Source organism: Nannospalax galili, unplaced genomic scaffold (assembly GCF_000622305.1).
Source record: "Nannospalax galili isolate Female #2095 unplaced genomic scaffold, S.galili_v1.0 scaffold77, whole genome shotgun sequence".
NCBI classification, from domain to species: domain Eukaryota; kingdom Metazoa; phylum Chordata; class Mammalia; order Rodentia; family Spalacidae; genus Nannospalax; species Nannospalax galili.
The window spans coordinates 3517510-3528296 of NW_008341457.1; the positions used below are offsets into that span (position 1 = coordinate 3517510).

The window sequence follows — 10787 nt, forward strand, 5'->3', positions numbered from 1 at the left end:
CCGTCCCCATGATTTGTTTCCAAGGGTTTTTTAATCCAGGTGCCTGAGCCCACGACGTTTCTGTGCTTCCTACAGCGGCCTTGGTGGTCAGGAACACTTGGCAGGGGCTCCCCTGCCAAGCAACAGTCACTCTCGAGGGTTTATCAATGCCAAGGTGCCTGGGTGGAACTGATGAGACAGGAACTCCAAGGGTGGGTCAGGACAAAAAGTCCTTTAACTGTGAGAGAACACAGAGGTCGATGAGGTCAGTATGTAGTTTCCCAGGAACCGATCTGATTGGGTATGGTGGTGCAGTCTTTGATCCCTGCAGTTTGGGAGGCAAAGGTAGGTGGAAACCTTTGCGTTCGAGGCCAGCCCGGGCTACGTAGTGACACCTTCCACGCAAGCTGGGACTACAGGGAGACCCTGTCTGGAAAAAAAAAAAAAAAAGTTCAAGGTCCTCCTTGGCCACATAAGAAGTTGGAGTTCCACTTGGGCTACACAGGGAGTTCCAGGCCAGCCTGGGCTACTTAGTGATACCTTGTCTCAAAAAGCAAAAATCGAGCCGGGCGTGGTGGCGCACGCCTTTAATCCCAGCACTGGGGAGGCAGAGTAGGCGGATCTCTGTGAGTTCAAGGCCAGCCTGGTCTACATAGTGAGCTCCAGGACAGCTGGGGCTACAGGGAGACCCTGTTTCAAAAAGACCAAAAAAATAAAAATAAAAATCAGGGTAAACCGAGGCACGGACCTAAAACCCTCTGCAGCTCTCACCAGTGCTAACCAAGCCTGCGAGGCTCCCAATCAGTCTCAGAAATTCGCGCCACCCACACCCTCTTCCTCCGCTGCTTTTAAGGAGCCCCTGAAGGGGAGAAAAGGGTGCTGACCTTCCCAGGCGCGCTGTCGCCAGACAGCCTCCGTTCAGGCATTCGCTGAGGGCAGCCCAAGCTTGGGGACTGGAGGGGTGGGCGGGCGGGAGCGGGCTAGCGGCCGGCGCAGGCGCAGTGTAATGGTACGCAGTGAGGCGCACGCGCAGTGAGCAGAGACCGATAAGGGTTCGGCGCAGACGCAGGTGGCCGGGACCGAGCTGCTGGGCGTCTCGCCCATGCGCAGTGTCTACGGGTCGCGAGTACTCACGCGCAGTGGCTTCGCTTCGGCAGTGGCATGGATGACGAGGAAGAGACGTACCGGCTGTGGAAGATCCGCAAGACGATCATGCAGGCGAGTCGCTCGTGGAGAGGGTTTGAGGGAGCATGGGATGGAGGGCTGATGCGGGTGTCAGGCCTGCGGGGTCCGTAAGGGAAGGCAGTCAGTCCCCTGCCTCACCTCCCAGTGTTGGTATGCATCACGGAGACTTCCAACTCGTCACAATCCCCCAGCCTGAGCTCCCCAGTGCTGGGATTCATTCCATCTGTGGGGTCTACCCAGGGTGGCCTCGACTCGTGGCAATCCCCCTGCCTTAGCTTTCCCAGTTCTGAGATTCATCCCTTTTGTGTGAATTCCACTAACATTGACCTACAGCTTATTACCATCCCAGGGTTTCCTGCACGCTGCAGAGATACTCAATTCGGCCCTTGATGCTTTATTATTTATTTAGAGACAGAATTTGTTATAGGAGAATTTCCCTGTAACCCCAGCCTGGAACTCTCTGTACGTAGCCCAGGCTAGCCTCAATCCCACAGAGATCTCCTTCCCTCCTTCCTGAGTGCTAGGATTAAAGCTGTGCCCACCACACCCCTCTTGTTTATCCATTTGCCTCAGCATGCCTCATTGCCAAGCTAGACCCCAGCCCTGTTTTCTGACACAAGTTCTACTGTCCCAGTGTGGGACTGGGGCCCAGCTGGTAGAGCAATGACCTAGCATGCAGGGAGCCCTGGGTTCATCCCCAGCACCATTTAAATCTGTGGTGGTGGCACACACCTGACTCTCCAACTTGAGGCAAGAGGATTAGGAATTCCAGGTCATCCTTGGCTACTTAGGGAGTTTGAGTATAGCTTGGGCTACCTGAGACCCTGTCCCAAGGAGAAAGCTGGGCATGGTGGCACACATCTTTAATCCTAGCACTTGGGAGGCAGAGGCAGACCAATCGAGAGTTTGAGACCAGCCAGAGCTACATAGTGATTTCCAGGTGAGCTGTGGCTACAGGGAGACCCTACCTCAAAAAACAAACAAAAGGGCTGGAGAGCTGGCTCAGTGTTTAAGAGCACTGGCTGTTCTTTCAGAGGATCCGTGTTGGAATACCAGCACCCATATGGCTGCTAACAGCCATCCCTAACTCCAGTTCCAGGGGGTCCAGTGACCTCTTCTGCCCTCCACCATCACTGCATAACATGGGTCCACTTACATATGTACACATTCATACATACACATAAAATAAAATGAATGTGTAATTTTTTTAAAAACCTGCACAAACTTAAAAAGAAGTTTAGGTTTTTGGATTGGGTAGACAGGGCCTCAGTGAACAAAGGGGTGGTTAAAGATTGTTTGGGGTTATTTGTTTACATTTTTTTTTTTTTTTTTTTTTTTTTTTTTGTATTCTGTGTGTGTGTGGGTTTCTGCATGTGTGTGCAATGCCCATGGAAGCCAGAAGAGGGCATTGGTTCACCTGGAACTGGAGTTACAGACCATTGTGAGCCACCATGTAGGTGCTGGGAACCAAACCCAAGTCCTCCTGCAAGAGCAGCCAGTATTCTTAACCACTGAGCCAACTCTCCAGGCCCTGTTTGGGTTTCACCGTTTCCTGGTGCAGCTCTGCCAGCTTGGTCCTTCATTCTTAGGACCCAGGACCATGACCCAGAAAGCAGCCATGTGGCCTCTGAGTTCTTGAGCTTTGCAGAGGGCCTGGGCTACTCTGAAGTCTTTGGCTATTAGTCCTAGCTGACTCTGGGGAGGCTGGATGATCCTGTTCAAGGCTAAGGCTACTTCAGGTCACTTGCCACAGTCCCTGTCACACTGGCTGTTTCCACAGCTGTGTCATGATCGCGGCTACCTAGTGACCCAGGATGAGCTGGACCAGACCCTGGAGGAGTTCAAAGCACAATTCGGGGACAAGCCCAGCGAAGGACGGCCTCGGCGGACAGATCTCACAGTGCTAGTTGCCCACAATGATGACCCCACAGACCAGATGTTTGTGTTCTTTCCAGGTGAGGCTGGGGGAGGCGGTCTTCCAGTACCTGGCTGAGGTGCAGTTCATGTTCCTGTGTCACCCTCCTTCCCCTCATCCCCACAGCCACTCAGGAGCCTTCCCCCCCCGAACCCTGAGCATCCCAGGCCCCCCAGGACTTCCTTCTGCCTTGCTTCTCTCTCTGCCTCCTACCAGTTGCTGAGTGTGAGGCTGAGGCAGCATCCTGCCTTCTCACCTCCCTGGTACCCACCTTGGATCCTGGAACACCATCATGTTTGCCTCTGAGCCCTGTTCTATACCCTTGTGTGTCTAGCACCTGGGGAACCCAGCCTAGTGCCTGGTGTGAGAGATACAGGAACCAGGGCTGGAACCCAGCATTGAGGAGGCAGAGGCAAACTCATAGGTTTGAGACCAAAAAGATAGCTGTGCCTGGTGGTGCACACCTTTAATCAAGGCCAGCCTGGTCTACATAGTGAGTTCCAGGCCAACTGGGGCTATCGGGAGAACTTGTCTCAAACAAAATACAGGCATGGCACAGGTGGCTCTTGGAAAGGTTTCCCCTAGGCCCAGGTGTTTATTGGAGAGCCTGGGCCGCCCCATGCAGCTGCCTCTCAGCCTCCCCAGAACTTCCCTGGGCTCCAAGGGGACAAAGTGCCTATTGCTGTGCCACAGAACAGCCATTCTGTGGTGCTGGGGCTTCAGGGTAAAATTTGGAGATGTTGGAGGTAGAGAGCTGGCTCAGCAGTTAAGGGCACTGGCTGCTCTTGCATAGGACCGTGGTTCAGTTCCCAGCACCCACATGGCAGCTAACAACCATCTATAACTCCAGTTCCTGGGGATTCTCTTCTGACCTCTGCTGGCAGTGCACAACACAGGTATACTTACATACAAGCAGGAAAAAAATACTACAAAAGAATGAAAGTTCGGGGCTGGAGAGATGGCTCAGTGATTAAGAGCACTGACTGCTCTTGCAGAGGACCCGGGTTCAATGCCCAGCACCCATATGGTAGCTACGAACTGTCCTTAACTCCAGTTCCAGGGGAATCCGAAGCCCTCTTCTGACCTCCACGGCATTGTACAACATGGGTGCACTCACATACATGCAGGCAATACACTCATACACATAAAATAAAAATAATAAAATATTTTTTTTAAGTGAAAGTGAGGTGTGGTGGCACACACCTTTATTCCCAGCACTCGGGAGTCAGAGGCAGGCAGATCTCTGTGAGTTCAAGGCCAGCCTGGTCTATATAGTGAGTTCCAGGCCAGCTGGGGCTGCCGGGAGACCCTGTCTCAAAAAGACCAAAAGAAAAAAGAATTGGGGTTGTAGGGGTGGGCATGGTGGTGTGCACCTTAACTCCAGCTCTTGGGAGGCAGAGACAAGTGGATCTCTGTGAGGCCAGCCTGGTCTACATAGTGAGACCCTATCTCAAAAAGGAAAAGAATTGGGGGGTCCACTCTAGACTATAATCTCCCCATTGGTGGGAAGGAATCTGAGATCCTGAAGTGCACTGCAGTACTGGATGGGCCCGCCTGGTTGGCCCTTGTGCTCCTGCGCCGTGCTGTTGGCGCTGAGGCCCCATGTGGACGTGCGGACTTGTCCTCTGTGACCTGAAACTGCCAGAGCCGATGCCTCTCTGTCCCCAAGCCTGGAAACAGCCAAGCACCCCAGCTTCAGCTCTGAGAGGGACCCGTGGGTCTGGGGATTGGGGAGAGCATTCTCTGCTTTGGGGCCCACACAGCTTTTTCTTTACTGCCAGCCACTTGCTTTGCAAGTGGGGAAAGCAAGACCCCAGGAAAGGCAGTTGTTGGCTGGGAGCAAGGCAGGTCCAAGGGTCACAGTCTATCCCTCCACCTTCAGAGGAGCCCAAGGTGGGCATCAAGACCATCAAGGTGTACTGCCAGCGGATGCAGGAGGAAAACATCACTCGGGCCCTCATCGTGGTCCAGCAGGGCATGACTCCCTCAGCCAAGCAGTCTCTGGTGGACATGGCCCCCAAGTATGTGCTCGAGCAGTTCCTGCAGCAGGAACTACTGATCAACATTACAGAGCATGAGGTGTGTGTATGTATGTGTGAACGTCCCTGGGGCAGCCTGGGCTACATGGGTGGGGTGGAGCCCAGCACTATCCAGGCTTTGCTACCCAGTGTGCTCAGGGTGGGCTCTGTCACCCAGGGGGTGGTATCACAGCCCCCTGTGCCCAGTTTGCCCATCCTGGGACCCCACTGTGTCCCGCCCCTGTGCTGTAGCCCTAATAGCTGGTGGTTACCCTCTGTCCCCACAGCTGGTCCCTGAGCATGTGGTCATGACCAAGGAAGAAGTGACCGAGCTGCTGGCACGATAGTATCCTTCAAGCCTGTTGGGCCGGCCCCCTCGGGTCCCTCTGAGTCCCCCTCCAAACTACCCCCAAGCCCTTGTCCTTGACTGTGGTCCAGTAAGCTCCGAGAGAGCCAGCTGCCCAGGATCCAGGCCGGGGACCCTGTGGCACGATACTTTGGAATCAAGCGAGGGCAGGTGAGAGGCTGTGGCCACTGGACCCAAATTTCCTAGACATACCCGGTTCTCCTGTACCCTCTCTCCAAAGCAAGGACTGCTGGGGTCACAGAGCAGCGTGACCCTGGTCACTCCAAGCTGCAGCCTGTCCTCTCTCCCACCCACAGGTGGTGAAGATCATCCGGCCCAGCGAGACTGCTGGTCGCTACATCACCTACCGCCTGGTCCAGTAGCTGTGTACAAGTCCACTGATTGCAGGTGAGCCATGGCCCTCCTCATGTGGGCATCTAGGGAGCCCCTGCACTGTCCCCAATGAGCCCCCCACCCCCAACCTCCTGTCACCAGACCCTCTACCTGGCCTTGACTCAGGGCCACACTTCAGAAGCCGGAGCACTGCCGGCCTCCCATTAGAAATACAAACTTTTGGGTCAGTGAGAGTACTCAAAAGGGGTTTGCCATGAAGCTGATGGCTTGAGCTGGATTCCCCAGGACCCACGTGATGGGAGGAGAGAACAGACTTCTGCATGTTTTGGGTTTTTTTTTTTTTCTTTAAAAAATTGCAGTTTATTTTTTTCAATTTCTTAGAACTAGTTAAGTTTTAATTAGTCTTATGGAAATGCCCCAGCCATTCTCAGGGACCTCAAGAACTATCGGTGTCTTTAAGGCTTGTAACATGGCCTTACTATTGCCAGCTTTTCTAGCTCTCTGTAGATACACATTCAGATAAGCAGATCAGTACACACACACACACACACACACACACACACACGTTTCCAGGAGTGGTGATGCACACCTGTCATCCGAGCACTTGGGAGAGTGAGGCAAGATTGCTGCAAGTTCTAGGATTGTTTGGACTGTGTGGCAAGAACCAAGCCAGCCAGGGCTGTGGTGTTAGACCTTGTCTCAAAAACAAAATGAAAAGGAACTCTACCCTGACGGCATGGGAGAAGCCCAGACAAACAAGGAGTGGAGGGAGGGTTGATAGCTGTCCTGAAATCCTTTCCCTACCCTGACTGCTCCAGTTCAACCTGGCTCACAGATGCTTTCCTCTTCCCCTGCCCTCCATGGTCAGATGGATAGAAGGACACCACCTCCCTGAAGACCAGCCTCTGGCTGCTGCTCTACACATCCCAGTCTGGGTTGAGGGATCCACCGACCTGGCCAGTGCATAAGGGGACATGGCCCTAGACAGGGAAGCCAGCAAGGCCTCAAGGATGACTAAAACCTCTGACCCTTTGGCTTTGAGGAGTGGCCAGCTCCTCCCTGTGCAGCCTCTGGGGGTTGGCCATATCCCAAGTCATCTATCCCTCCCACTTTGATGTTGAAACTCCCATTTAGATTTCTCCCTGTCATAAGCTAATTTTAAGAATTAAAGATATTTTGAATACATAGATTAACTTGAAAAGCTGTGATTGAATGATGAGTTTTGTAGTGGCATCCCACATGGTGGACTGCATACAATTGAGATGTTCTGGTGAGTCCCTGAGGTCCTCAGGCTTGGGGTGAATGCCATGTGCCTCCCACAGCACCTCCATCAGCCACCTGCCCTTATCTGATGGCCAGAGCTGTCTATGTCTGGTCTGTCTGCTCCCAGCTGTTGTATAAAACACCAGGGACCTGCCTGCTTCCCCCTCCTGTTCATGGCTGCGTGATACTCCACTGTGTGATACGGGGCTGTCCCACATTTGGGGGAAGAGACAGTTTTTCAAAATGCCTTGACAGATACCAGGAGTAGAATTCCTGTATCATAGAAGTTTATTTTTTTGTTTTTTTGAGACAGTGTCACTTTGTAGACCAGGCTGGCCTGGAACTTAGGGGATCTGCCTGCCTCTGCCTCCCAAGTGTTAGAGTTAAAACCCTTGCTCCACTGTGCCCAGTGGTTTTACAACTTTTTTTTTTTAATATTATTATTATTATTATTATTATTATTATTATTATTTTTGATCTTTTTGAAACAGCGTCTCCCTGTAGCCCCAGCTGGCCTGGAACTCACTATGTAGACCAGGCTGCTGCAAACTCAGAGATCCATCTGGCTACAACTTTTTTTAAATGTGTATGAGTAGCCAGGCGTGGTAGCCCATGCCTTTAATCCCAGCACTCTGGAGGCAGAAGCAGGTGGATCTCCATGAGTTTAAGGCCAGTCTGGTCTACATAGTTCCAGGCTAGCTGGGGTTACAGGGAGACTCTGTCTCAAAAAGCCAAAAAAAAAATGTGTATGAGTGTTTTCTCTACATGTATATAAGTAAATCCATGTCCTGACCTATGAGGGTCAGAAGAGGGTGTTGGATTCTCTTGTAACTAGAATTACATACTTGTTAGCTGCCATATGAGTGCTGGGAACCAAACCCCTGGGTCCTGTACGAGAGCAGCCAGCACTCTTAACCACTGAGCCAGCTCTCCAGCCCCCTTAAAACACTTTTGGTTATATCAGTGTCCCAGTCACCTCAGCCTGTGTCCTATGACAGGTGGGATCTCTGAGACTGGCCTGTGCCACTCTGGGAGGCTGACTCCGGTTCCCTTAAGCTCTGCCATGGGAAACCCTCAGAAGTGTATTTTCACTGACGATTGAGGTTTCTGGGGTTTTCTGTGGTCACTTGGGCAGGACAGGGTTTCTTCCCTTCAGATGCATGCTTTCCAAAAGCATCTGGCCCAAACATTCCAGATACAAGACAAACAGCCCTGTATCCAAGGACCCTAGAGATGGGAAATGAGTGCCAGGGCATCAGAGGGGGACAGTGTCAGTCTGGGGAGGTGGAATATCCCAGAGATTGATGGTGGGGACAGCCTGATTTCTCTCCCTGGACCCCATGGTGATAGGAGAGAGCCAACTCTAAGCATGGCCTGTGCACCTGCACACACACAGTAATAAAATCAAGTAAGTAGGGCCAGATGTGGTGGCACACATCTGGTCTACATAGTGAGTTCCAGGCTAGCTGTGGCTACAAAAAACACCTTACTGGGGCTGGAGAGATGGCTCAACAGTTAAGAACACTGGCTGTTCTTCCAGAAGACCCAGGTTTGAATCCCAGCACCCAGATGGTAGCTAACAAATGTTCGTAACTCCAGTTCCAGGGGATCCGACAGCGTCTTATGACCTCCTCAAGCATTGCATGACACGGGTGCATTTACCTACATGCAGGCAATACACACATATAAAATAAAATAATAAAAAATATGTAAAAATATATTTGAAAAAATAAAATATTAAAAAAAAAAAAAAAAAGAAAACAACACCTTACCACGGCAGTGAGCATGGAGGTCTGCCAGGATTTCCCACATTCTGAGTACCTCAAGCAAGCTGTGCCTGAAACTTGTCCACCCTATGAAGTCTCACATTAGTAAATGGCATGTGAACCAGGTGTTTACCCTGTATGTCATGGGATTCAGAGCAGTGGACACTCGGCTCAGTGGTTGGCATTTGCCTGGCAGCAGGAAGTACCCGGTTTCACAACCAGCTCCACAGAAAGCTCCCAACCACCACTGCAGTGGGTTTTTCCCATGACATTTACAATTTGAGGAATGCTGCAGTATGGACCAGCTCCTCCAGAGCCACTGCCCTGGTTCTGCTGTTTACTCCTGTGCCTTCTAGAGCTGGGTTGGGCTGCAGCTCAGTGGCTCAGGCTTAGTGTGCTTATGCCTCAAGTTCCACCCTCTGCAGGCCAGTTGGTGGTGGGTCCTCTATACCCCTGGGGGAGGAACTGAGCTCTAACACCCTCCCAACTGGGCCTGGCCAGGGGCCAAGGCACCTCTGTTTACCAAGAACAGAGCTACCCCAAAGTGCTGACCAAAGTGCCTGTGTCTGGCCATCTCAGTGTCACCCTGCATCAGAGGTAGTTATCTGTGCTACAGTTTGCTGCAGGCTTTAGTGGCCACTCCTCACTCCACTTTCTACTGAGGAGCTGCACCTGTGGTTAATGTGGCCAGAGAGCCATCCCTGTGAGGATCAAGACAGAACACGAATGGATGTGACCTACCCCAGGCTGGGCTGAAGGTCTATGACAGTATTTGCTGAGCCCCATCCAAGCACTGCAAAGAAGATGGACTTAAAACATAGCCTATAGCCAAGTGTGTTGGTGCGTAATGTCATCCCAGCACTTGGGAGGCTAAACACAAGAGGATTGTCATGAGATTGAGGGCCAGCCTGAACTAGCGTGAGTCCCTGTCTCAACTAAACGAAACAAAACAAAAAATGGCACTGTGACTCAATATGTAGAGTGTGGGTCTTTGTAGTAGAAAAAAACCTACTCTGTCCCAAAGGCCAAAAACATTGAAAGTATTTGGGAGCTCTTATCCCAAAAAGATTTTGGGGTTACCTCCTCAGAGGAGGAAATGTTACAATATCAGTAGCCCCCTGATTATGCTGTGTTATTTTGATGCTTGCTCCTTTTTTTATACAATTTCTTACAAATTGTCACCATTGCTAAAATTTACTACCAATCAGGTCATGGTCAATTATCAGACTTTGGATTCTCCCGAGATAGATGAATTGGCTCTTGAAGCTTGTGATGACACTTCTCCATTATAAAACAAAACAGGGAGATGTTGGGGAACGCTGCTGTTAAGGTCAACTCCTTTTAGCAGGGGCCTCCTGTTCTCAGACTGACTGAACACGAATGGATGTGACCTACCCCAGGCTGGGTAGAGCCTCCAAGCACAGATGCCTGACCTTATTTGGAACATGACCTTGGGCATAGTTACCTGCAATAAAACTGCCCCCAGGTCTTTTCTATATGATAATTAGGCATTGCCCTATAGCCGGATGATAGGATCCCCCTGCCACATGTAAATAAAGCATACTATGAGCACCTATCAGCTGAAGCTTTGGCTGCTGCCTCCACACTATATTTTTCCCTGACCCCCACTGAATAAACAGAGCTGTATCACTGAATCTGCCTCCCAGGAAGGTCTTTTCCTTCATGCTTACTGGCTGTCCTGATCCCGTTCATTGCTTCTGCTCCCTTTGTCCTCGTGGATTGGTGGCCAACGACTCACGAGGGGAGGGAGAGACCCACAGTAGAGTGCTTGCAGTTCAGTGGGCAGAGTGCTTGTAGCTCAGTGGGTAGAGTGCTTGTAGATCAGCTGATAGTGCTTGTAGTATCAGGATCATCCCCAGCACCCCATAAACCAGGCATGGTGTCACACATCTGTCATCCCAGCACTTGGGAGGCTTGAGGCACGAGGATCAGGAGTTCAG

The 10787-nt window shown here is 51.5% G+C and overlaps 1 protein-coding gene, 1 long non-coding RNA gene and 1 other non-coding gene across 5 annotated transcripts; 1 reads left to right on the plus strand and 2 right to left on the minus strand.

Annotated features, from left to right (window-relative positions):
- Nucleotides 1–29: 29 nt before the first annotated feature.
- LOC115071049 lies at nt 30–971 on the minus strand. The gene is made up of 2 exons (XR_003850151.1): nt 864–971; nt 30–217 (listed from the first exon to the last, which is right to left on the minus strand). It is a non-coding gene; the product is annotated as an uncharacterized LOC115071049 (long non-coding RNA).
- Nucleotides 972–1024: 53 nt separating this feature from the next.
- On the plus strand, nt 1025–6998 carry Polr2e (RNA polymerase II subunit E). 3 transcript variants are annotated; one of them, XM_029565460.1, is made up of 7 exons: nt 1025–1197; nt 2945–3119; nt 4962–5158; nt 5385–5443; nt 5536–5614; nt 5761–5851; nt 6616–6998. In XM_029565460.1, the coding sequence occupies exons 1-6, from the start codon at nt 1141–1143 to the stop codon at nt 5824–5826; spliced, it is 633 nt and encodes a 210-aa protein (XP_029421320.1). In that variant the 5' UTR covers nt 1025–1140; the 3' UTR covers nt 5827–5851; nt 6616–6998. The 3 variants fall into 3 exon arrangements, with proteins under 3 accessions (XP_029421320.1, XP_008835405.1, XP_008835404.1); XM_008837183.3 differs by having other exon boundaries at nt 6633–6998; XM_008837182.3 differs by having other exon boundaries at nt 1026–1197; nt 6666–6998.
- On the minus strand, nt 6211–6340 carry LOC115071051. The gene has a single exon (XR_003850154.1). It is a non-coding gene; the product is annotated as a small nucleolar RNA SNORA33 (small nucleolar RNA).
- Nucleotides 6999–10787: the final 3789 nt, after the last annotated feature.